Below are 27,326 nucleotides of genomic sequence, written 5' to 3' on the forward strand. Positions count from 1 at the left end.
ATTTATAATTTGAAGGCTATCATGACCATTTGACCACAAGCATTTTTTTATCAACGTCAAAGAGAGACTTTGAGAAACATCAATGGGGAAGTCTTGATCCCAACTAAGTTGAAACAAAAACACCCTTTTTTTTTCTATGCTGCAAAGCCAATTTCATTAATAAAAACAGAGAAAATATGAGGAACGAAAAGAGTTCCATGGTGGGACAAAACATCATACCCATGAGAGGATAAAAATCCTCGTTGAACCTATAAGAGAGTATACTTTGCCTATTATTTACAAAAAGATTATTAATGATTGTCTATTATTTGACCACAGGCATTGAGGTTGAAAATATTTTTAAAAAAATTTATCTTTATTGAGGTTTGAGAATCTCATTTTTCTAATTCTCTTTAATTGTTTCATTTTATTTAACATAAAACAATTGAATATCCCTTGAACAAATTCAAGAAGTGAATTTCATTTTCGTAACTAATTCAACCAATTTTGAATATGTCATATATATATATATCAGAGGAAGGGTTTAATCTTGTTAGCATCCACGAAACCTTAATCCAAACTTCTCACTTTGAAAGAAGGCATAATGCAAATGGATTGCACTGTATGGAGTCAAAAACTAGTTATAAGTTATATCTCATTTAAAAAGAGTGTAGATAATCTTGTCCCTTACCTATTTGATCTCTTATTCATGCATATGAAAAAAATATCTCTGTTGAGAGAGCTCAATCCCTTAAGTTTCTTGCTTATTATTTTAAATTTTTTTTACCTAAAATAAAAAATAAGATTCAAATCAATATTAAAAATAATATATATTTATAAAAAATTACCATGTGTTTCATTCGCTATGGGATATGTAATGATAAAAAACATAAAGAAATATTTTCTTACCGTCCAACATGAGTAAACATAAGTTGCATCATCACCATAAAATTTGGATCCACCTAACACCAAATTTTCAAATTAATTAGATATTATTTTTTATATCATCAAATTGACACAAATAAAATAAAGTGCATATATTTTTTTTTTAAAAAAATGATAATTCCATGCAAAGGAATGTTAGAAATATGAGATTTTGTTATCAATTAATAATAAAATTTTTTTATCATTGATTAAAAGTAAAACTCACATGCCATCCAAACGCGATTCTATTAGCATTATTTCGAACCCATACAATAGAAGTGCTGGTTTGATCCTTCTCAACTTTTGGATTATAATAGCTATTTACACCACCGACTCCATAATAAGGACCTAAAGTTGATACAAGGGATACATATGCATACTACAAAATTTAATAGATTTAAATAACCACTCAAATTGAAATGTTTGATGTGATGCATTTTATAAAAATAAACTAAAAATATTTGAAATTTAATTATACAAAGACAAAACTTACATGATTAATAAGACTGTTTTGAATCAGTGTATGATTAGTTAATAATGATTCATCTCGAATTAGATCATCTTTTGTTGTTCTTCTAATAGGAACAATTCCAATTGAATAATATTGATGCTTCTCAAGCCTAAATATAGGTTTAGATGGTGAGTTTTTCACACTTGTTTTTTCGGTTGAGGTTTTAAAGTTGGGTTTTCTCTTTATATAACAAAGCAAAATCAAAATTGAGATTAAGAAGAAATATAATCAAATAAAGATAAAAAGTTAACCACACTTGAGACTATTCAAAGGAGTGCATACTTGCAACTTGTGATTTTTTAATAACGGATGGTCAAATGCTGGGTGCCTGTTAATATCAATGCAATCAACTATATCTCCAAATCTTGTCTATAAAATCCAAAATACAACATATATATTAAAAAACATCATCTAGTGGGATCCAAGCTTAACAAAAAGAAGCACACACACATAGATATATAAAGATATGAATTGTACATGAATGCTCTTAACAGATGGTTGTTAATGAGCTTTAGTTGTCTCTCATACTTCAAATCTTTAATATTTTGAATACCATCAACTCTTAATATTTCTTTCTTTCTTTCTTATGAACTAATTATTTTATTTTACTTAAATTTTATTTTGATGGATTATTCTACTATAAATAATGGAAAATGTATTTGAGAATATAATCAAATTTAAAATTGAATTTCATTCCCTGCGAGCTAACTAATTTCGTATCAGTTAAACGTCAATTTGACTAAAAGTGAAAAAAATAGTTTTTTTTTTTTTTTTTATCGAGTTAAAAACTTTCTAATCAGTTTTATATTATAATAGAGTGCGTTGCGTTGGTAAATCATTTAGTTTTAATAACTTATTTACTAAATTTTTTAAAACATTGGTAAATAAAATTATCTTATTACTCTATAGTGTTTCTTAAATGCTATTTGAAGTTTCCTTTGAACTTATTATTATTCTTATTATTACACATACTTTAATAAAGCCCCTTATTTTCAACATTTTTTAATATTGCACTTTTTGCTGTAATAAAATTATTTCTTTATTATTAAATCATTTATTTTAATTACTATACTATTTATTTTAATTTTTAATAAAAAAAATATGTGATTCTTTTTTTTTAAATAAGTATTCAAAATTAACTAAAAAGAACTAAGACTACAATTACCCAAAAATATATTTTTGTGAGAAAAAAACTAATAAAAATACATCTTTTCCTTTCACTTTATATATATATATATATATATATATATATATAAATACATCTTTTCCTTTCACTTTATATATATATATATATATATATATATATATATATTATTTTTCTTATAAAATATTTTTTTTCAAGCACTTCTAGTTAAATAAGTTAATGTAACTGTCTTTCAATACTAAGAAGGGTGTAATTTGGTTTTAAAGCCACTGGAAATATAGAAGACCAGATATTCTAAAGAAAACCAAACTGAATATTTGAGAATGAAAGTGGAATCAATTGAAACAAGTTGAGAAGGTGAGTGAAAAAATGTTTGCATTTTGTTTTGAGAATAACACAATAGGAATAAGGTATTATTATTGACTCGTGCCATAATTATTTTTTGGTCCGTATAAAATTTTAAATCTTCATTAAAGATCATTTTATCCCTTAATTCAAATACTTCACTCCTTCTTTTTTTTTCCCCTCTTCGTCCTCTTCCTCATCCATTGTTAAAATATATTTTTTTGGCCATGGGCTAAAATTATTTAAAATATTTTTTTAGTTTTTCAACCACAAATCATTTTATAATAATTAGTTTCAAAGTAAATTATGATCTGTGTCCATTATTCTAATAATATTAAATAAATTTTAGTATAATGTACTATGGCATTTTTGCTTGGAGATTAATTTTGATGATTATATTCAATGGAGATTAATTTTCAACGGGGTTCGATTTCGATATCACGTTTAAGTAATGTTCATTGAATTACGTTAAAAAATTATAGAATTTACAAGGACTTCGACTTTTTATTGAAGAAACTAAAGATAAGAAAATAAATGAGAGCGGTGTTTTTTAATCTGAAAATGAGTGCAGCAGGTGAATAAAAATGTGACACTTAATATGTATTTTAATAAAATAATTAATCAAAATGAAAAAACTATTCAATGAAAATTTTTAAAATATCATTTTTTCTGATATTATTTCAATTTTCAACTATACTAAAATTTAAATGGAAAATAAATAAATAAATATTTTATACAAAAAAGTTAAAAATAGGGATAGCCTCCGTCAAAACCTCATCCAAAGCAGCATGCAAACGACATCCTTCAAAAAATTCTGTGAACTAGCACATCCCTGCCACGTCATCAATCCAAGTGACCTTCTCAACAATAGCGCCTCAACCGTGGGATCATCTTCTTTTGGGTGATTCCTAGCCGTCCATATTCTCGTAAAGATGAACAAGGCAGACTTGTAAAAGAGGCATGAATTTTTTTTTCTTTATTCTTTTTGATTAAATCTCTTTCCATTTTTTAATTTATTTATCTTCCTTTAAATTCAATCCTCAGATCTTTGTAAGAGTCATCCATATCATACCCTTCACTTTCCTGGAAAAAAATTGGAACCTGCCTCTCTTAAAGTTTGTATTTTTTTGAGTGGGTGGGTTGATTGAGAGTACTGTGCAAGCTTTGGAACTTTGTCCCAACCTGCTACTTCAATGGCTACTGAAGAGGTTAACAAACCTCAATCACTTCCTCCATACCCTGAGGTAATTCACATCATAATTCAGATTCCCTTTTTTTAATTTTTTTTTCTCCAAAATTAAATATTGGGAACTATTTACCTAGTAAAGTTGGTAGATTTTACACTGATCTAATTGATCTGTACATTTTCACTGACTTGGGTTTCTTGTTTAGGTCACCCAATTTAAAATTTTATCACTTTTGGTAACAAAAGTAGGAAAAATTAGGGGTTTTCAGCAATTGAAGCAAACAGTAAAAAAGGATGTCCCCCAGTTTTGGTCTCTAATGAGTTTGACCCCAATTCATGAACATGAGCTATGATATTTACTACAGAGCAGCTCTGTTGCTGAAAAAGACTTGGTTTTTGGTGACACTTAGTAATATGTTAACTCTGGGTGATGCTGTTGTTGTAGATGATAGTGAAAGCACTTGAAGCACTGAATGAGCCAAATGGATCGAACAAGTCAGCAATATCAAAGTACATAGAAACCACCTACGGTGAGTTGCCAGACGCAACCGTTTTGGGGAGTCACCTTAACAAGATGAAAGACAGTGGAGAGCTTTCTTTCAAACAGAACAATTACATGAAAGCTGACCCAAATGCCCCACCAAAGAGGGGCCGTGGAAGGCCACCAAAGCCAAAGGCTCCATTGCCACCAGGCACTGTTGTGTCCCCTCCAAGGCCAAGGGGTCGTCCCCCAAAAGACCCTAATGCCCCTCCTAAGTCTCCCAAGGCTAAGGCCACCCCTGGAAGTGGCAGGCCAAGAGGAAGGCCTAAGAAGGTTCCTCGGTCTCCGGCCGTCGCCGCTCCGACCGCCGTCTCCAGTGGCAGGCCTCGAGGTAGGCCTCCCAAGGTGAAGCCTCAGTTGACAGAAGTCAGTGTTGAGTCATAGAATGGCTTCTTTCTTTCTAATTGATGTCAAAACTCTTGTAGAAGTGATGATGGGTGTGGTCTTAGATATTGTGTTAATGTAATTCCTTTGTAAAATTAAGTAGTGGTAGCTTGCTTATTATGGGGCTTTGTGTTGGTTATTCTTGCTAATTACTACTACCAAAGAGAACAGTGACTTGAGCTAATGGTGATTTGGTTTCTTGTGGTTTGTTCCTTAGTTCTAACTTATAAATCCATAATGTAGAAGGAAAAAAGGTTGATGTTTGTTTCAGAGTTTAATGTGGTTATTTATCCTTGATGGGTCTGTGCGCAGTGCAAATCTTTAAAACATGGGTCAATGGACACTGTCCCTATAGATAGGGAAAGGAGAAGCTGAAGTAGATGATGTATTAAATTTGACTCTTTGCTTGATATTTGGACATCAACCGTACGATGCAATCTCTATTCCTGTGTTTCCGTTGATAAGACCTTTTCAGTATGCCAAGAAGTCTTTGTTTCCTTGGTGGGGGAAATTCTCTGCCCTTGTTTGACCACTAAAAAACTATGATTGGTACCTTGTCATTGGTTAAATACTCAAATTTGTAGATTTGGGAATAGAATTAGTTAGTCACAGTTTGGAATTAAAATTTTGGAAGTGTGAATTTAAAGAGTGAGCGGTGTAGAATTTTATCGTGTATTATATAAGTAAAAATAATTTATTTAGTAGGAAAATTTATGTTTAAATTTTGTATTTGATTGTGTACAAAATTTATTCTTAGATAAGTGACAATCATTTATAATAAATAAGATTAATCTCTAACTTATAATAAATAGTATGGTGGTGTTTTGACTTTTACAGTTATGAGCCTAGTATTTTTGGATGTGGTAGTTGTGTTTAACCCCCTTAGGTTAAGTGGTGGCTAGATTCTCTTCTTGATCTTTCGATCAGCACCATAAATTATGTCGGCAAAGCAGTCGTACTCGTATGTATCTAAACAAACTAAATTTTAGGAACAGGTAATCCTCCGTATTCAGTTAAGGCTCGGTTCCAGCATGAACTCAGTTCTGGATTTTCTCTTTACTTTATTACAAACAAAAGTTTAGGGCTACATAAGGAATAGAAATAGTAGTTATGCAAATTTTACCACGAAATCCGTGACTAAAAATGCGATATCAAATTTGAGGTTACAAATTTATATTTGTTGATGGATAAGGACATAAGGCGTTGATTAGGATGGAAAAAAAGAAAAAGAGCAGTGCTAAATATTTCAGTGTCTGTAAATGATTGATTGTGGTCTCTCCATCACTCCTTTTTTGCTTTGCCATAAAATCTATTTTATGGTAACAAACTCCACTTGTTTCTTTTCACATATAACAATAGGAATTACGGTAGGTAGAGTTTAGATAGGTATTATAGTGTTCATCTTCATAATACCTGTATTTTAAAAAAAAAAGTACTCATATATGGACTATAGGGTCTGTTTGTTTATGGTTTTTAAAAATAAAATAAGCTCTTTTTTTTAAGAAGTAATTTCTATCCACTTCTTAATACACTAGCACTAGGGTTGTTTTAATTTATTTTCATAATGTATTTAATACAATTTGGAAATAGATTTTTGGGATATCTACAAATTCTTAGAAATTAATATCTGAGACATCTACAAAAATTAATAGTTTTCGGACCAATTAACTTTGGCCCACGCAGACTGTTTTGTTGCCAAAATCTTACGTACATGTAAAAGCTTGGTTATGATCAAGTTCGTTTTTTCTCTGGAATGTGCTTACATGGTGGGCTAAGATGAACCACAAAAAACTATGCATGTTACGTTGAAGCAGAAACGACCATCCATCTTCACATAGTCAACATGGACTTACATGCTTGGATTTTGACAAACCTTCGTATCTGGTTGATTTGGAAGAGTATGAACAAATGGCTCTTTCACAATATCTTCAGATGTGTAAATTGTAATTTCAGGAAAATATATAAATAATAATTGCAATGTTCTATACACAAACACGCAGCGGAAACGAAATAGAGGGAGGAAGAGAGTTCTCACACTTAATTCACTCAAAATTTCATGCATATCAAACTATTACAGATCAAAGACGGTGCATGTGGTGGATTAAAAGTTATGTAACAGCTGTATAAGAAGTGTAATTTTCATCAGTCAAATTTTACAGCTTGATTTAATTTACGGACGTTGCCTCCATGAAATCAAGCTTGAATCATTCCGAAATATGTCCACCACTTGTAAAATAACTGGATCTTCAACGGCTTGTAAAAATATATCCACCACTTGCTCTTCGGTTGAATAATAATTAATCTTCACTTCTTTTTCAGCTATGATAAACTCTAATGGCCGATTTGTTGTCACAAAATATTCTTATGGGAGCATTTTGCTTATGATGCATCACTTCTATCACTAGATAATGTTTGTTTAGATTAAACCAATGAAAGATTCGTTGATGAGGAATTGTTCCAAATGTGGGAAAGGTGTTCATTATTTATTTTTTTAATCCAAGAAAGCTTGTGGCTAACGTTGGGTTGGGGCGTTGGGCTATCCATTTGTGTTGCTGTTGCTAGGCTTTTGTTTTCTTCACCAAATACAAAAGTGAGGAGAAGTGCGGTTAAGTCACAAATAGGGAAAATCATTATCTCATTTAGTGTCATGAAAACTTAATTTTATTAAAATAGTAAATTTTGATTTTAATTATGCATATTTTTTTGTTACTGCAATTATACATATATTTAAGAACATTATATTTGTATAATTTCATATTAGAAAAAGAAACACAAACCCAGCAAAATAAGAGGAAAAAATAGACTTGCTTGTTTGTATCGTGTATTACAAATATTTTACCGCATCATAGATTATCGTTTAAGGGATTCTCAAGAGATTGTAGTAAATTAGAGTAAAAACTAGAGAAGTTTGGATAAGGATACCAAAATTCAGAAGCTAATTTTATTATCTAAGTTTTCCTTGAGGAAGATGACGGAAAACTATTCCCTGTTGGTGGAAAACATTTTGCCTTACTAAACACAGAAAATGGTTCAAAATTTCAAATGAAGGTTATATGTAACCCCATTTTACACGTTTGCATGCCAATTGAAACTACTATAGACTATAGAGTCATTATGGAATTTGAATTTTCAGTTCCCAAGTAAATTAATAATTCAATTCCATCACAAACTTTAATGTGGTGCATTAATAATTGCTCTTGGTTTCTGCATTAACATTTTGAAGAGTATCATGCTCAAATATTGGCTTAGCACTGAGATCTATATATTAAACTTAACTCTTTCAAAAAAAATATATCTACTCCTTTCTGTTCTTATCTATAATGCTTAAATTTAAAATTGTGTTCGTTCTTTTTTTTTTTTTTATAAAACTCAATTTATAGTATTTTTTATATTAATTATTTTTAGACTAAAAATATTTTTCTTTCAAAGAAAAGATATAATATATTCATAAACAATTAAAAAAGATAAGAGTATTAATCACAATGATAATTTTGAAAAAAAATTATAAATTTATCACTAACAACTAAATTAATTATTTTTCTTAATTGATTATAAATAGAAACAGAGTATTAAACTTAACTAAGAATAATATTACTTACGCCTTTCAAAAAAAGAGGTTAATATAACTTACAAGTCAACATAACATGTTAGAGAAACAGAAACATGAAACACTCGCGGGGTTAAACATGAGACTGTGCCACAGCCAAAATATTTGGCACAAAGCAATCCTACAAAGGTTCATAAACATCAATAATCATAACAATAATAATTTTTTTTAAAAAAACCATAAGATTGAATCCAATTTGGATTCGCCCTTTCATGACCGAAAATTATAAATTGCGACTAAGCATATCAATTATATCGCTGACTTTACAAATTATGTCACCATGAGAAAAATAGAGGTCAAACCAGGCCAGAGAATTTCCCCCTTCAAGGAAACAACGTCTTCTCAGCACACTGAAGAGGTCATATCAAAGGAACATGCGAATATAAGGCTATACCGTACGAGGTTCCTCCGTAGGTTGTTGTCCAGAAACAAAATTTGGATTACATCATCACCTTGAGTTTCTCCTTTCCCTATCTTATCTCTAGCAACAGGGTACATTTGACCCACTCCCTTGTTTAAATATATACAGGGGGTCTTAAAGATATGCATTGTGCACAGATCTACCATGGTAAATAACCACATTGAACACTGAAACAACAACCCTTTTTCCACGTCATGGTAAGTTAGAACTTGAGAACTCAACACTGAAAACTAAATGCACATTAGTTCAAGTCACTGTTCACTTTGATAATAATTTAGGAAGAAAAACCAACACAGAACCTCATGATAAGTTAGCTACCACTACATAATTTTACAAAGAAATTACATCAACACAAAATCTAAGATCACACCCATCATCACTTCTTCAAGAGTAGAACACTACATCTTTTGACATCAATTAGAAAGAAAGAAGTCATTCTATGACTCAACACTGACTTCTGTCAACTGAGGCTTCACCTTGGGAGGCCTACCTCGAGGCCTGCCACTGGAGACGGCGGTCGGAGCGGCGACGGCCGGAGACCGAGGAACCTTCTTAGGCCTTCCTCTTGGCCTGCCACTTCCAGGGGTGGCCTTAGCCTTGGGAGACTTAGGAGGGGCATTAGGGTCTTTTGGGGGACGACCCCTTGGCCTTGGAGGGGACACAACAGTGCCTGGTGGCAATGGAGTCTTTGGCTTTGGTGGCCTTCCACGGCCCCTCTTTGGTGGGGCATTTGGGTCAGCTTTCATGTAATTGTTCTGTTTGAAAGAAAGCTCTCCACTGTCTTTCATCTTGTTAAGGTGACTCCCCAAAACGGTTGCGTCTGGCAACTCACCGTAGGTGGTTTCTATGTACTTTGATATTGCTGACTTGTTCGATCCATTTGGCTCATTCAGTGCTTCAAGTGCTTTCACTATCATCTACAACAACAGCATCACCCAGAGTTAACATATTACAAAGTGTCACCAAAAACCAAGTCTTTTTCAGCAACAGAGCTGCTCTGTAGTAAATATCATAGCTCATGTTCATGAATTGGGGTCAAACTCATTAGAGACCAAAACTGGGGGACATCCTTTTTTACTGTTTGCTTCAATTGCTGAAAACCCCTAATTTTTCCTATTTTTGTTACCAAAAGTGATAAAATTTTAAATTGGGTGACCTAAACAAGAAACCCAAGTCAGTGAAAATGTACAGATCAATTAGATCAGTGTGAAATCTACCAACTTTACCAGGTAAATAGTTCCCAAGGTTTAATTTTGGAGAAAAAAAATTTAGAAAAAGGGAATCTGAATTATGATGTGAATTACCTCAGGGTATGGAGGAAGTGATTGAGGTTTGTTAACCTCTTCAGTGGCCATTGAAGTAGCAGGTTGGGAAAAAGTTCCAAAGCTTGCACAGCACTCTCAATCAACCCACCCACTCAGAAAAATACAAACTTTAACAGAGGCAGGTTCCAATTTTTTCCCAGGAAAGTGAAGGGTATGATATGGATGACTCTTACAAAGATCTGAGGATTGAATTTAAAGGAAGATAAATAAATTAAAAAATGGAAAGAGATTTAATTAAAAAGAAAAAGGAAAAAAACTTCATGCCTCTTTTACATGTCTCCTTTGTTCATCTTTTCGAGATTATGGACGGCTAGGAATCACCCAAAAGACAATGATCGTGCGGCTGAGGATCTATTGTGAAGAAGGTCACTCGGATCGATGCCGTGGCAGGGATGTGTTACTTCTCAGAAATATTTGAAGGTACACTGTTGTCTTTTGCAAGCTTGTTATTTCGGATGAGGTTTTCTGATGGAGACTATCCCGAGTTTTAACTTTTTTTATAAGTTTTTTTTTTTATAAAAAAAACATTTAAATTTTAGGAGAGTTTTTTTTTTTAAAGTGAGTTTTATATATTTTATATTTTAATTTTTTACAGTTATTGTTTTTAATTTAACAGTATTTCATCTTTATAAAAAAAAACGTACTAAAATGTCTTTTTTAAGAGGGATTACGTGTCATAATTTTAATCATTAAAATAGTTTTAGTTTAATTTAAGAAAGTAAACAATTTTAAAACTGCACTCGTTATTTATGTTTGATCATTGGTATCCTTATTAGTTTCGTTAGATTCTTAAATAAAAAATTGAAGTCCTTGTAAATTCGATATTTTTAACGTAAATAACTTGTCTTCAATAAACATTACTTAAGTTCGATAACTTTAATGTATTTTCTTTGCTAGACGGAACAAGTTGAAGTTTTTTTTAAAAATATATATAAAAGATTTAATTGTGTTTTTACCCTGTTAATTTGGAGATAATTTGAAACAATTTTAATGCAATTGCATACACAAAACTCAAATATAAAATTTTGATTAAGCGAGAAAAATCCCACAACAAATGATTTACATACACACTTGGTGATAGAATCTAAAAAACTTTACATGTATAGCAATTAAACTCATATATAACAACAATTGTGTAGAATAAATATAAAATAAAATGCAAAGTACAAAATATGAAAAAGAAAAAAATCATGTGATTACCAAGATTTTTGCAATGAAAACTGTAAAAATAATTAAAAAATTTCCTTTGTATAACAAAAAAAATTTCTTTGCACACTAATAATTACATATATGTTTTCTTATAATTAATTTTTTTTTTTATCAGTAGAAATCAAATACATGTATTCAAGGGTTTATAATAATTTTCACATTTTGGTCATTCAATTTTGTTAAATCCCCTTAATGTATATTCAATGAATAGGAAGAAAGATTTATTACGGAACAAAATTTATATCAATTAATGAGATCTACATAGATTTAACTAATAATGTTAAATGCTGTGTATTTTTATTAGCTCATTTGCCACTTCAACATCTATGGTAAAATTTGAAAGCAAATTATTCTATATAGTATGCGGTAGTATAGGTTATATCCAAAAATATATGAAACATGGTTTACCATAGACAACAAATATACACCAAAAGAAAAAAAAATCATGGACAACACAATGATTAACAAATTGATACAGATTATATACATCAAGATGGACACATGATTTTTCCGTGAGGTTTACAAGCCCATACTTTTACCACCCCATTCTTCACGTACAACTTCACTACTTTCCTTCTCCCACCTAACAAGGATAAGGAAATGAAATATAAAAAAAAAAAAAAAAAAAGTTGCAGATTTGATGTATTGAGAAATCGGACTAAGTTGAGGAGACCAAATGATGTTCTCCTATAGTCCTGCAAAATTTTGGGCCTCACAATTTTTGTAGATAGCCCATCAAGCTGACACCTTAGATATGGACATACTTCAACTCTTTTTTACCAAATTAACAAACCATCACATGATACCAGAAATCCCTCCCTCCGTTGGAGAAAATTTTCTGACTTTTTGCAACAAAATTTGGTTACCTTAGGTCTACATGATGCAGGGTGAGAAATGACTTCCCACAAATCCTAAATGTGCACATTCATCATGAAGCAACATCTGCATTGACCAAGGAGTGAAATATTTCAGCATTTTGAAACATTATGCTAGGAAACTAGCATGATTTTTTCTTCTTCATATAAATGCATACCTAATACCTTATGCCTACATGTCTTTGGTTGGTGAATGTTAACTTGACTATAGTGGATCATTTCCCAAGGTCTTCAGGCGAATTTCCACATCCTTAAGATCACGAAGATGTTGCAAGATTTCTTGAAGCAGATCCACTCCTTTCTCTCCACCATTCTGTATGGAACCCATGCAGTGTTGTAGAAACTCCTTATCTGTTTCAAGAGCTTGTAACCTCTCGTAAACACGATCAACCTCCTCTTCAATGCATGTCTTCATGCTATCCATTTCAAGTATAGGAACTGAGTTTTGCATGTCAGATGATTCAGATTCCAATTGTCCCTCAAGTGTGTATGTTTCCTCAGTCTCATTCTCAGCTGCATCTAAATATGGAAGTAGCTTCTTGGCCAAGGAACCTATTGGAGAGTGTTTATCATCTGAAAACCCATTAGAATATCCATTCTCCTCTTCAACACTGCTAAAGTTGCAGTTTTCATTCAAGTCTTTGTCACCATACATTGATGAATGCTCAATCAATTTGATGTCATCAAGAAATTCCTCATTATCTGCAAGTGAAATAATCTTTTCCTCTAATGCTTTGAGCTGTTCTAGAATGGAAGCCCTCTCTTCCTCAAATTCAGCCAATGTATCATCAAGAGCACTTACATGCTTTACACAGTCTAGTGCCATCTCCTCCATATTAGAAACTGTGTCATCAGTTGCATTATTGTGGCTGATCTCCTCATGGTTGAACAAGACATTATCTTCGTCATGCACCTCGCGGTTAAGATCAATGGATAGCTCATCAGTGTAGTTCATGTTGCTGCAAGAAGAAGAGGATCCTCTACTTCTTACACTTCCATCTTTCATTCTTTGCAACACCCTTAGTTTCTCTTTTGCTTCATATTCCATTACCTTCTGTCTATACTCTTCCAACTCCTTCTCAAGTTCTTGCTTCTCTTTCTCCCTTTTCATCATCAACTCATTCAAAAGCTGCAAAGCTTCCTGGTCATACTCTGATTGTTCTTCCATCATCCTCTGGTATTGCAATGCTTCCATCTGCATTGCTGCCTTTTCTTCCTGTAGTCTTGTAATCATTGCCATTGTCTGGTTGGCAGCTACTGCTGATGCACTTCTCTCTTCTTCTAGTTCTTGATATACAACACTTAGAGCCCTTCTTTCAGTTTGTAAAGCTGTTTTTAGCCGGTCGATTGTTAATACCGGGTCGCCACATTCTGCCTCACTTGCAACACTGCCATCCACAGAGTCATTTGCTACTGATTCTCTTTTATGCAGGTAATGCAGGCCATCTACAGATCTAGGAGTCTCAGGAAGTTTCTCTTCTTCTACTTCGTATGGCTCTGGGCACTTGGATGATTCATGGCTTGTTTCTTCATGATTTTTCTCAACTGCTATTGTTTTCTCAATGTTCTTAGCATACTCGGTGTCATTTGCACCTGTTTTATCTGGACCTGCATTGTTGTAGTTCAATTACAATTTAAAGGAATTGAATTGAAAAAAGAAATATTTTCATTTCTTTTAGAGTTAAAGTCCTTCACAATTATAGAAGTTAAAAGGAGACAACGGTTTTGCTAACCATTTCCCACTAAAGAATCAATAAATAGAAAGTTTTATTGGTAATAGATAGCAAAACTGAAATCATCATCATAATAATAATAATTAACAAGATACTAGATGTAAAGCTTACAGAGATTATTCTGGGTAATGAATTCATCAAAGGCATTTGGAGCTTCAGTATCATCTTCACTTGTGGAAGATTGATCTTCTTGTATGTTAGATAAGCAAGCAGGTTCTTCAGATGGAGAATGGTTATCTGTGTGAACAAATGTTGAAATCATAAATGTTTAGGACATAGCCTCTCAAGTATGCTCAACTAAGTCATTTTTTTCACTACAATTATGGGATCATAATTAATGGACTAGCCAACTTGGAGACATGAAACAACAAAGTTCATGCACTTTTTTGTACCTTGTTTATTCTCTGGTTCTTCCGTATCTGATTTTATACTTTTATCATCATTGGATAAACTTTGAGACTGACTTAGACGATTCTGAGCAATAAATTCATCAAAGGCATTTTGAACTTCAGCATCATCATCACTTGATGAAGATTCATCTTCTGATATGCATTGACAAGAGCAGGCTGGTTCTTCAGATGGAGGCAGATTAGCTGTGTGAGAAAATGTTGAAGTCACAAGTCATAAACATTTAAATAATAATCTCTCAAGTGAAGTATGCTAAACTTAATTTTTTTTCTCCTAAATATGTGATCATTATTAATGAACTATCCAACTATGAGACATGGAACAACACAATTGCAAAGGGATAATGTTTGATTCTTAAAATTCATGTACTTCTTTCTACCTTGTGGATTTTCTGGTTCTTGCATCTCTGCTTCCATACTGTTGTCACCATTAGATAAACTTTGAGACTTACTTAGATTATTCTGAGCAATGAACTTATCAAAGGCATTTTGGACTCCAACATCATCATCACTTGATGAAGATTCATCTTCTTCTGTGCATTCATTAGAGCTTTCTGGTTTTTGAGATTGAGGCAAATCAACTGCATGACAAAAAAATTGTGATTTTTAACAGTCGCTTACACAATAAGATCACTCAACAGAAACATACTATGCCTTTTGTTTTCAAGCACTGACTTTTAATAATAATAAAAAAAGAGAAATAGGAAACGTGAACAACACTAATGTGAATAGATAAAGTACCAGAAGTGCTAAAAATCATGCACTTTTACAGTACCTTGTGTATCATCTAGTTCTTCAGTAGCTGCTTCAACACTGTTGTCATCATTCAGCAAAGTCTGAGCTTCTCCAGCAGTAGTCCCCTGTGGATGTACCTCATCAACTGAATTCTGTTTTAACCCTTCAAGTTCCAAATTTATACAATTTTCCAAGCTTTCAAGTTCTCTCACACTTGTTTTCTCTGCACTCTCATCCACTGTGAGTAATCCTCCCCTTTCTAAGATACTTGATTGTGCTTCAATTGGTGACTCATCCAATTTGTATGTTTCAAGATTCAAAGAGGTAATAGAGTCAATTAACTTGACAGGCACCAAACGGTGGCTATCACAAGCCATATGATTCTCAAAATGCACATTGATGACTTCAAGTGATTGATCTCCATACAGTGAACCCTGCATAGTGGAAGTGAATTGACAAACAAAATTGTGATCACCACTTGGATCCAGCTCAGTGATGATGATAAGATCATCATCATCTTCCTTCTCATCTTTTTCCGCATCCTTTTCATCCGAATGCAAGTTGGAAACAGAACTCAAACGATCCTCGGCCGCCTCTATGAGGATAAAACTCTCGATATCAGAAAGTATCTGATGCTCATCTGCCACCTCTTCTTCTCCATTGTTTCTCTCAAACTCAAAATCAAACTCAAGGTCCTTATCATCTTCTTTTTCATCATCTATTGCCTCTTCCACAATAAAAGAAGACCCTTTGCTATTGTAATTCTCATGGCCCCAAGAAGGCTTCAACAGCAAATAAGGAGAGTAAAGCTGGCTGCTGCTGCTGCTGCAGCTCAAGCTCTCATTGCAGCAAGAGCACCTTCTCAATCCCATTATGTCATCATCTCCATTTTCATGTTTGCCATGACTACTCACCCACGAGATGAAAGCGATTCTTTGCCTCATTCCGAACGAGTTCTCGGGATGGTTTGGCCGAGAGGCCAAACAATCCTCACACATGCTGTGTGTCTCCGCGAGTCTCTGATGATTTGAGCAGTAACCGAGCTTGGAAATCTCTGCTGCGTGAGCCTCACACACGAGATCCTTGTGCAAATGCGTGGCAATGTCTTTCTGCAATACGTGATCAACCCTTGAACACCAAAGACACGGTGGTTGGAGGCCAACACATTTGGCAAATATTGTGATGAGGTAACTGAACAAAGAGTTTAGAAGAAGGAGTGCTATCAAAAGCCATTCAAGCACTGCATAGACTAGAATCACAACCATTCTGTTGGTGTTTCTATGCAACATGGTAGCAAACTTGTTGGTAGCCATTAAAATGCTTCCACTTTCCAGCCTTTGTTTTTCTCTTGTGACTTGTGTGGTGTGTGACACTGTGAGTGTTATTTGGAAGAAGAAAGAGTACAAAATATAGAATAGAAAACAGGTTCAGAAGGAATGAGTAAAATTGGGAAGAGAAGCAGAGTCTGAGAAACGTGCTAGTGGATTCAGTGACTGTACCAGTAATATGCACCGTTAAAGTGGATCTCTGCAGTGACTTTGATCGTAATATTATAGTATTTTATTAATTATCCGTGGTTCTTTCAGGGGTAACCCGACATGATAATAACCTGCTAATATTATTGCCATGTATCACTCTTTTTGATCTGTCAGCACCATATTCTATTATGCTCATTTATTCATCCAAAATGAATGCACGCTTTGGAGTTGGAGAATTGAGGATGTGAGATACAATTTACTAAAATGACGCATATTAGTTTGGATGCATAACATTCACCTAAGAAAAATATTTTGATAAAGAAAATATACCATCAATCACATCAACGACCATAATAACAGTAGAGTTTAATTTTCATGCTTACACAATCAATTAATTAAAACTATCATAAATATGATTTTGAAAGTAATTTTTCACAAAAAAGTCTACAATCTTATCATGTGTAACAATTATGATTAGATATGAGTTTAAAAACTCTTTGTATTAAGTCAGTAGATTTTAATTAAATTTAATAACATTGAGTTTAATTTCATACATTGTCATGTCACTCTCAGTTTAAAGATTTTTAGATAACCAACAAATGAAAATCATTTTAACTATCCAACAAAGACAGTGGAACAACTTATAAATACATAGTGAGAACTTTCACTTCATAGATGAGAGCCACTATATGTAATGTTTTTGGTCGTCCATGCACTCCTTCAAGACACGACCAAATTACACCAAAAAGCTAAAGAGAAATGTAAAGCGAAAATGAAAATTAAGAGAAATACTACTAAACAAACGAAAGACATTCCTTGTTGTTCCAAGAATTTGGCTTGGGTTGGGCCACTCCACGCGCAAGATAGTCCCCACCACCATCGATAGTAGGTCATGCATATATGCAATGTGTTGATTTGGCCCACCAGCATTAGTACTAATAAAACATACGCTCTTAGCAACGGCATAAACTTCTACAATTCATTATTCAATATAATTTTGTAAATAAAAAAATATGTACTGTTTTTCTCCTAAATGCCTCATCCTTTTCACATTTATTTCATTGGCTTAATGAGGTTTCAGTTTAGGCTCTACAAATTCATTGAAGTTTTAATTGAAATAATTGGTGCATGTTATAGTACTCGTTCCCTAACATTCAATTATTAAACTTGGTATCCAATTTCAGGATTATATACATAATACTCTCGCTAATAAGTTTTATATTTACATCTATTATGTAGAAAAAGAAAACACATCATAAGGAATCGTGGGTGACTTGGGATTCTTCTATTGAAAATTTTAAAGTGAAAGGGCAGAAATGATGGAACAAGGGTGTCAACAGTGGTTGGCATGATGAAAAAGCTAAAACGAAAAGAAAAAGTGAGTTGAAAGGAGGGAAGGGGATTGAATCAAATTGGAGGGGGCTGTGATAGTGATTTAAGGTCTTTTGTATGAATAAAGATTGGAAATAATGTAATGTGGGATCACGGTCTTGCCTACAGCTTTTGCTTTTTCGGTCCGGGCTTTCTTTAGCTTTTGAAAAGTTCATTCCTGGATTTAAGATGCAAAGAGATTGTTAATGAAATAATCAAATCATATCTTACCAACTGATACCTTAATCAAATTAGTGGATGGTGAAGACATCTTTAGGCCACATTTACTACCCGGGAACCATGATTAGGATTTTTAGTTTAAATCGTGACATAAACGAACAATAGTTGCCCCACATGCACCCAAAGCACCTCGTTCATAGATGAAATGTACTTAGTTACTCTTAAGTATAAAAGAAAATTATAATCAGATAAATTATCATGAAATGTGTAATTTTTGGGTCACACTGTTCATGCGGTCTTTCAAACAATAGTAAAGAGTCACCTATTGGTATTGTCCACAATCTTTTTAGAAGCTATTCTTTTTTAGGCTGCAGTTTTTTTGTTTGAGAGATTCTATCTAAGCATTTTTTCCCAATATAAGATCATTAATCACTTTCAATGCAAAACCTAATATCAATTATCCTATAAGTCAAAATGGTAGGTTATTTTTTTTAAAATCTTTGACAAAAATAATTATTGGTCAAACTTTACTTATCTTCCGACCAAACTTCAAATTAATCATGGTCTCTTTTCCCTAGTGAATAGAAGGAATAAGACCAAAATGGTAATGGTAGGTTATGATTTATGAGCAACAGTACAACACTAGCAATCAGCTCAGTGTAATGGTTGTTTATGATCAACAATTTTCTTGGCAAATAGGTTCAATCCTTAGTTTTGGTTCTCTATCGTGACGAAGATGGTATCAAACATCTCAGCCAATACTTAATAAACGTTCGGTCACATATTGCAAGGAAAAAAAAAATACCAGTTCTTTGTTGACGTTTATTTCAACAATGAATGTACTATGCATCAATCCTTTTGTCTAATAATATTCAAATAATCTAACATCAAGGGACGAAATTGCTCTATTGCTTGCATGTATACAATGGTCAAACAACCTTGGTACTATACTACTACCAACAAGCCCCACTATGCAGCATGTTAGGTGCCTCCATCATATATATTTAGCCAGCAATATATGAGTTCTTTCGTACAAACAAGTATAATCACAAATGTGCATCTATGATCTATGAATATGTGAGGAAAGAACTGCATTTTATGATGCACATGAACAGCATATTGGCATCTTACACTAGAAGTAGTTTCTTTCTAGTGATTACGAGGGTCAATCCTATACTAGTTAGTATACTTGGGAGGCAACTATGCTGTACAGTGCAATGTTTAAAATATTTCTCATTTGGTATCTTCATTATCAGATTCTATGCTTCCTTTTTCTTCCATGGTGTTTTCATCCATCATGAACCTCCAGCTATCGCCTTCCTCTATTTCCCATTGTTTTTTCAGTTCATAAATAGCTTTGGATGCCGCGGTAGCAATGGCTGGGTTGCTATCTTCTGCCAGTCTCTGCAACAAAAACTAAAGGAATCAACTTTGCTTAAGAGAAAAAATGAAGCTATATTGCTGGTCAATAGCACTTTTTGCATAAAATTATAATCATCCACCTGTAATGCCCCCATCCCTGCATTTCCAAGAGTCCACATGGATGGTGCTGCTGCCAATGCATTTGCTAAAGCTCGTCTAGAAAATGCACATGACACACATGCACATATTAAATAAAAGCCCACAGAAAATGAAAATAAACAACGGAGGAAAAGCATGATAAGGTATTGGTTAAGGTTGAATTCATGCATGTTCTTTATTGGATAGTTTTATTTTTGCAAAAGATATATTTCCATGTTACTACCATATATTTCTTTAAGAGTATTCATGAGACGTTTTGCATCATTAATTAATCTTTTTTTTACCATTACATCATTTTATCTAAATCTAATATTGCATAACTTAATGCCATGGAAAATCAAATTCACTGTATGAGAATGTCGTAACTGTGATAGAACAATCAAAATATGTTAATCATGAAGAATACAAAATCAAATCATGAAGCCAACCATGCTAAGATCATAATGGCATAAAATAACCTTCCTACTAAGTACTAGTTATATATTGCCAGAAATTTTAAGAGCAAAGAATTTGGTTAAAAGAAAAACATGGATTTTCACTTTTAACTGTGCACATTAGAGAATGCAACCAATTCCTTGAAAGATTGTAACATCACAGGAAGCTTACCTAGTGCTGACATCAGGGGAACTAGAACACTCTGCCAATAAAGAAACACTTTGTTTACCATCCATTGCATCCAGATCTATAAGAGTTCTGACCAACAACTCAAGCTGCCCCCAGTAGAAAAAAGTATGTAATTACTTAAATGATGATTGAGATCAGAGTTCAGACAGAAATAAATCTGAATGGAGAATCAAACCTCTTCAGGATCAGTGTAATCGATTCCATCTGCTTCAGAAAGTGCTGACGCCATACTCCAGTATGCTTCCTGTACGTCTTAAAATCTTTACAATATGATTGATTGATATGCTTCCTGATTCAATTGATTTAGGGGGACTTGATTATATATAAACAGAACTAGAACAAGATGGAAAAGAAGAAAGACCTGAAGAGCAGCAATCCTTTCTGTGGTCACATCCCCAGGAAAGGAATTTGTGGTTTTTCCATTCTTTTCAAGCATTATTCGACCTCTTACATTATTTTCTGAAAGAGATCCTTTATCTCTGCGAAGTGGACTGCATGCCAACATCATATAAAACATTTTAGAGCTTATTATATATATAAACAGGCATTCGAAGTTACTTCACTTACAAGTTATACATCTTGCTCACCATCCTGTCATGGATGTTTTTGATAAGCTGAAAAATTTACATAATAGAAAATAAATTATTTCTCTAGAGCTTAAAAAAATGAACATGGTATTTTGAAATAAGTTGGGCAGCATATTTACTAATTATCATAGCATATGCAAAATAATGCCCGCTAGCAGGGACCACTGATCACACACTGTTACTTTGAAACAATAAAACACAAAAAGTTTCAATAGAAAACACTTTCAGAGCATAAAATATCACCTCCAAGGCCATAAGGGCATCTTCCATTGCACGTTGCTTAGCACGGAAGTCAGCAAGACGTAAATCAGTCTGACAGTTCAAAAGTTATGTCAAAAGGAGTCATATTTTCTGGCTATTCATACATATTTTATGTAATCAAACACTTAGTGTTTTCATGATATAAACTTGCAAAAGGATCCAGTGATTCATATAAAGATCTACATGACATAGGAATACATAGGAAACATCTATAAGAACAGAAACAATTTTAAAAACTAACACTAGATTGGGAAGCAAAACAAACTGTGTTTCTTTACAAAGCAGTTTTGTTAGGTTCCTTTAAAAAAGAAAAAGAAAAAACATTATTTTATTTGGCCCATGGTAAGGCTTAAACTGAACCATATGATATACCTTTTACATAGAATTGGAATCAGATGGTAATGCTATAAATGCTTGTTTATTTTAACACCAGAATCAATTCCTCCCACATTGCCACATGATCCATTGTAAAATCTATGTTTGAGATTAGCAGGGCACAAATCTCAATTACATTCAATGTTTTAAAATTAATCCTATAGAAAATTTCTATCCAACTTTAAAACAATTGGGCCTTAAAATCTCCTCATGAAAATGATTTTGGTCAATCTGAGAAGCATTAACAGTAAGTATGTGTTGATAGTGCATATATAAGTTAAAACAAAAAATGTATCCAAAAAAAAAGTTATAGATCAAATGGTTTGATATTCCTCTTTCCTGAAAAGTACATTGTGTTAATTTTTTATGCCTTGATGTGGTACAAAATATTTTTTAACTAAAAGAAATTTGAGAGCATGGAAACATATTTTATTAACTTTTTAATTTAATTTAATTTAATAAATTATTGCTTGGGAAGACTGAAATTCAAGTTTTTCCTAGTCAATTTGTCTTAAATGCACAATGAAAGTATTTTATAGATGTCCCAGAAAATATGTTTAAGAGATCATGTGTTAGGATCCAATTGCAAAGTAAGGGATTTGAGTGCCACATTGAAAGAATGCAATTCTAATGTGGGGTGTTTAAGGTCTCAGCTCTCCAACTAAAATGAATAGCTTTTGTGGTGTGGTTCTCCTAGTATCATCATGCCACTCACAAGGTGTGCCCATGCCAACCCTTGCTAATCATATAGCAAAACACCATCCCTTACATTTTTCACTTATGCCCACAAATGGTTCTTTGTTAAATAAAGATACTAGTATTCGATGGAAGAGAAAAAAACATGTCTATTTTTAAGATATTTTGCAACACTATATCTTCTTTTTTTTCAACAATCAACAGTAAATGATAACTAATAGAAATGATAGTGAGAGTGAAAACAACAATGACCAAGCCTTTTCCCACTAGGTGGAGTAGGCTACACTACATAGATCAAATGATGCCATAATTTTCTATTGAAAATCATGTCTAGACTCTAGACATCTAAATCCTTCTCCATGGTTTCACTAACAGTTTTTCTTGATGTCCCTCTACTTCTAGTGACTGGACTAACCTCCATCTAATCTGCTCTTATGATTAGTGCTTTTACAGGTCGTCTCTAAACATGCTTCGACCATTTTTTCTACAATAGGTGCTATCCTAACTTTCTCTCTAATGCATTTATTCTAAATCATATCTTGTCTAGTACAAGCAAAGTCAACAGTGGTAGGGATATGAGCAAAATATAAAAGACAAATATCACATGATGCAAATTTTATCTTTATTGATTTTATCAAACTAATCACAAATAGCATCTTGTAGATGAAACATAAGCGATTATATGAACAGATTTACCTCTAAGGCCCCATCATTCCAATGCTCATCAGCAGCATTTTTCAATCTGGACTGAGCTTTATCTTTCAATATCTACAGAGCATATATTATAAAAAAATCATTTTACCACCAGCGTGTGTACTTTTCATCTTCAACCAGCAAATTTAAAGATATAGATGATACATACAGTAGCAATATGACTAAGTCGGCTAGCTTTTTCCTTGACATCACGGTCAATTTTCTCAGTATCCTCTCTTGCCCGAGCTATGCAGCAAAATAAAAGTAAATGTAAGTTGACCCTATAATGGTTACATATGAATAAATCATCTATAAAGGTGCATCTCTTGAACCTTCCTCTTTCAAAAAAGGAAGTCATAGGAAGAGAAGTTCAACACATATGTAGAGAAAAGAGAATTACAACAAGTAATCACCAATACACTGTGATGGAACTATATAGTCTCTTGAACTACAGATGCTGGTTTGATACACTGCCTATATCATTTGACTTTTTTGTCTCTTCCTTTATTTAGTTGGGCAGAGAGGAAGGGCAGGGAGTAATGGGAGGATATTCCTTGTGAATGAAATACAATAACTTGTAGCGTAGATATTTAGAAAATTATTATTTCTAACAAAATCAATTGTTTCATTGGATGAAATAAGTGAGATCAAAAGTTAAAGTATAATAATACGTCATTTAAAGAAAAGTGAGCTAACCATCAAGTTTGAGAAATTCAGTCCCAAGAAAAGCAACATCTTGGCGTGCACGAGCATCCATCCTCATTATGCCACTGAGGAAACAAGATTTAACAGTTATTCTTTGCATCAAGACAAAATTTTATTTTGCTGTAATTTCTTGAATGAGAGATATTTAATGGTGTAAAATATACAATTACATGAAATGAACTGACAATGACATGAGAACCAATATTTAAGTCAGCTAGGCATTCAATGTTACAATTCCTCATGGAATGACTCAATATTACTAAAATATTTATACCATTTAAAACATGGCTTAATTGAGTAATTGAATGGATAGTGATAATCAAACAGTTCTCCAACTAAAGGATTCTTCACAGTTCATAAAAGTGGACTGAAGAACAGTAGTGGAAGCACGTTTCAAACAAAAATATATTGTTTGAATAAGACCAAAACAAGGTTACTGGTAGTACCGTGAGAGAAACTTTGCATCATTACAAACGAATCTACAAGCATCAGCCAAGCCATGAACAACAAGAGTGTGATCATTTTTCTCATCTTTGGTATGTACCCTGTACATATGAAACGATCTCTAATATGTAAGTTTGAATCCTCAGATTTTATGGTGACAAAATTACAAGTCATTGTCAAAAGGATAAGAAAGTTTGACATACAATAAAATTGGCAACTAAAAGACATTAATTAAGGGGTAAAGGTTCAGAATTAGGAAACAGCAGAAAAATTGTAACAGATGGACTGCCATCTATATTTAATTCTCTTACCTAGTTAAATCGGAAACATCATCATAAGTTGTAATACATTCTTTCTCTTCAGTATTATTTGCTCCTGTTGATTTACATGAGATAGAAGATTTCTTCTTGGAGATCAAACCAACAGGTTTTCCGTTAATGAACCAAAACCAGTCATTGAATAAGGTTGATCTCTCTCTGTGGAGACATCTATAGTTCAGATGTCCATGTTCCAGTCTATGTCTTGACAACTGTATTCTATTGACCCTTGTTGACGAGGAAAAATAGTGTTTTTCACCTGATCTACAAAGAGCTGTTCTATTAGTCACAATAGGACTGCTTGAAACTTTGTTTGCAGCGAGTGCCATCAGAAAGATCAAGAGAAGAATGAGATATGTCTGGCCTTCATTTCACATGCAATATCTCAATTCTGTAACAAAACAACAAAGAGAATGAATTCATCGAATTTACATAGAAGTAGTGGATATTACAATGGGTACTTTTCTGACCACAATTTCCATTCAATGTTAATAGTGAGTAGACCATCATCATCATTATTTGATGATAATCAAGACAGGTATAAATAAGCAGCTTTACATATATTTTAATAAAAGTCAGACAGGTCAAATTATTGGTGAAGTCTATATCATTTTGTAGAGGATTGCTTATAGCAATCATAATGCTATGAACTTTGAACATTCAAGTTCCAAAAAGAGTAGTCAAGAGTAAGCAAGCCTTTTTAGGTTATTCTTATGAAAATCTCTGCAAATCCACTTCTGGGATGGGTTATTTCAGATATATGATAATATTCAGCATTTATGCAACACTCTGCACCCTATTCTCGACCTCATACAAACGTTTCTCATAAAGAACATCTTTTAATAAAAACACACAACTTAACAATCTGTCAACTCCCAAAATTCCCCATAAATCAATTCTTATTTGAAAGCAACATGCTGTCAGTACCTTGGTTGTGATCAAATTTTCCATTATTTTGATTTCAGCTACTTAAAGTTTTAAAGTAGGGAACATAACTCAAATGTTTGAAATACAAGGTCCTAAACAGTTGGCTGAGTGCCATAATTTATTTATATAAAACTGTGGATGGTCAATTTAAGTCAATTGATTACTAAAACCATGAATCAGATCAAAATGCTGTTCATACTTTTTCAATATCCGGAAGTATTGATAATTGAACAACATCAATACTACCGTGATTATAGACTATAGAGACTTCAAGTTTAAAGTTGAAAACATCATATGCAGATTACATTACCAATTTTCATAAACACGAATTCCAGATTTGTCAATTAAATTAACCCAAAATTGACATGCCGAACAATTTCCATCATTGCAGGAGGAACATCAGCATTCAATATTGAAAAATCAGATAGATCACCCAAAACAGGGGGAAATATCCGACAGCATCGTGAACAACATAGTACGATGTCGTTAAAATTTCAAAAACATGGAACAAGAACTCACTGTGCAACAGCAACACATCCCAATTAAACACAGTAAATGACAATACCCAATTGAGAAAAAAACGCTGGAGAGTGTGTGTGTGGGTGGGAAGATAGTAACTTACTTATGGAAGAAAGACAAAGAGAACGAAAAATTATAGTGAGTGAAGGTGAATCATATATGTGTCACAGTGATAGAGACTGAAAGGAGAAAAGCCATAGAAGAAAAAAGATAGGAGGAAGGAGAACCACAAGGTGAGGGTGTGGTCCTTTGTATGCCAACAAACAACGAAGAAACAAAAACTCGGAATGGCGTAATAGAAACCATAAGGGATGGAGTATTGTGCTTTGCGAGTTGTTGTGTGTGAGGAGTGAAAATTGTGAAATGGAGCTCCACGCATTCCAGGTTCAGACATGTTTCATAAATTGTCCTGTTTCTTTGGACAGTGAGACTACAACCCTATCCGTAACGGATGGGATATGGTGTGTTTGGAATTTGAATTTGGAAAGAAAGAAATCATGGAATAAAAATTTAATTGTCCCCTTTGGATGTATGCAAGGAAAAGATGAGGAGAAAAAATAAATTTTGTACACCAACTTTTTTTTTTAATGTTTAAGTTATTTTTGACAAGATATTTTAATTAATTTTTAGTTTTTTTAGTAATTACAAAATTGACTTAATTATTTGATAAACAAGTTTTTTTTAATAATTTTTTAGTAAATTTTAGCATTGTTTAATGTTATTTGAAGAGTCATTTTTTAAAACGTTAATTTTTAATTTTTTATATTTCTTTTTTTTTATCCTTAATGTATTTATCATTTTTAAATAAATCAAAATTTTATTATTTTTCTTTTTTATTCATTCATATGTTTGTTGTCTCTTTTTTTTCTTTAATGTGCAACACTCTCCCCCCACACATTTTTGATTCGTCCACACTAACCTTTTTTTTTTTTTTGTGTCAAGGTAATGGTATTTTTAATTTTCAGTGAGGGTATTATTTGCTTAGATTTGTTTGATTTTCATAAGTTATGAATTTAGTGATATAAGATAATTCATCCTTTTTGTAAGGCATTATTTTTGTAATTTGGTAGGCATGCTTTATTTCTTTAATGATAATTTGTTTTGTCCGAGAGGAAAAAAAAAAGTCATATGTCTTGTTTCTTTGCATTATCTATTGACATTAAGTTCTTGACACATGTTGCGTTGGGTTTTTTATATGCACAATAAAATTTTATTTGCTCTTACAAAATTTCTAATACTTGATGATAAAATTATTTTCGTATGTTATTTCTAACTATGATGCACAGTTAGATTTTTTTTTTA

General features: G+C 32.8%; 4 protein-coding genes across 16 annotated transcripts; 1 reads left to right on the forward strand and 3 right to left on the reverse strand.

Moving 5' to 3' along the window:
• Positions 1–3,860: 3,860 nt before the first annotated feature.
• Positions 3,861–5,284, forward strand: LOC100793697 (HMG-Y-related protein A). The gene is made up of 2 exons (XM_003519282.4): positions 3,861–4,147; positions 4,535–5,284. The coding sequence occupies exons 1-2, from the start codon at positions 4,097–4,099 to the stop codon at positions 5,012–5,014; spliced, it is 531 nt and encodes a 176-aa protein (XP_003519330.1). The 5' UTR covers positions 3,861–4,096; the 3' UTR covers positions 5,015–5,284.
• A 3,994-nt stretch (positions 5,285–9,278) lies between these two features.
• Positions 9,279–10,834, reverse strand: LOC548080 (HMG-Y related protein variant A). 2 transcript variants are annotated; one of them, XM_006574418.4, is made up of 3 exons: positions 10,632–10,834; positions 10,347–10,546; positions 9,284–9,959 (listed from the first exon to the last, which is right to left on the reverse strand). In XM_006574418.4, the coding sequence occupies exons 2-3, from the start codon at positions 10,395–10,397 to the stop codon at positions 9,480–9,482; spliced, it is 531 nt and encodes a 176-aa protein (XP_006574481.1). In that variant the 5' UTR covers positions 10,398–10,546; positions 10,632–10,834; the 3' UTR covers positions 9,284–9,479.
• Positions 10,835–11,955: 1,121 nt separating this feature from the next.
• On the reverse strand, positions 11,956–16,972 carry LOC100801648 (myosin-binding protein 3). 3 transcript variants are annotated; one of them, XM_006575428.4, is made up of 6 exons: positions 15,367–16,972; positions 14,972–15,172; positions 14,577–14,777; positions 14,296–14,421; positions 12,610–14,053; positions 11,956–12,518 (listed from the first exon to the last, which is right to left on the reverse strand). In XM_006575428.4, exons 1-5 carry the CDS (start codon positions 16,637–16,639, stop codon positions 12,657–12,659), a joined length of 3,198 nt encoding a protein of 1,065 aa, XP_006575491.1. In that variant the 5' UTR covers positions 16,640–16,972; the 3' UTR covers positions 11,956–12,518; positions 12,610–12,656. The 3 variants fall into 3 exon arrangements, with proteins under 3 accessions (XP_006575491.1, XP_006575490.1, XP_006575488.1); XM_006575427.4 differs by having other exon boundaries at positions 12,617–14,059; positions 15,367–16,968; XM_006575425.4 differs by having other exon boundaries at positions 12,610–14,059; positions 15,367–16,968.
• Positions 16,973–19,237: 2,265 nt separating this feature from the next.
• Positions 19,238–26,548, reverse strand: LOC100794223 (senescence-associated protein AAF, chlorolplastic). 10 transcript variants are annotated; one of them, XM_014769591.3, is made up of 13 exons: positions 26,252–26,480; positions 24,573–24,969; positions 24,264–24,362; positions 23,809–23,882; positions 23,282–23,358; positions 23,116–23,187; positions 21,331–21,399; positions 21,068–21,114; positions 20,862–20,991; positions 20,676–20,744; positions 20,483–20,586; positions 19,858–19,933; positions 19,238–19,771 (listed from the first exon to the last, which is right to left on the reverse strand). In XM_014769591.3, exons 2-13 carry the CDS (start codon positions 24,905–24,907, stop codon positions 19,589–19,591), a joined length of 1,335 nt encoding a protein of 444 aa, XP_014625077.1. In that variant the 5' UTR covers positions 24,908–24,969; positions 26,252–26,480; the 3' UTR covers positions 19,238–19,588. The 10 variants fall into 10 exon arrangements, with proteins under 10 accessions (XP_014625077.1, XP_014625074.1, XP_014625075.1 ...); XM_014769588.3 differs by having other exon boundaries at positions 26,128–26,480; XM_014769589.3 differs by having other exon boundaries at positions 26,071–26,480.
• Between the last annotated feature and the right edge of the window lie 778 nt (positions 26,549–27,326).

Source organism: Glycine max, chromosome 2, assembly GCF_000004515.6.
Source record: "Glycine max cultivar Williams 82 chromosome 2, Glycine_max_v4.0, whole genome shotgun sequence".
Taxonomy (NCBI): Eukaryota; Viridiplantae; Streptophyta; class Magnoliopsida; order Fabales; family Fabaceae; genus Glycine; species Glycine max.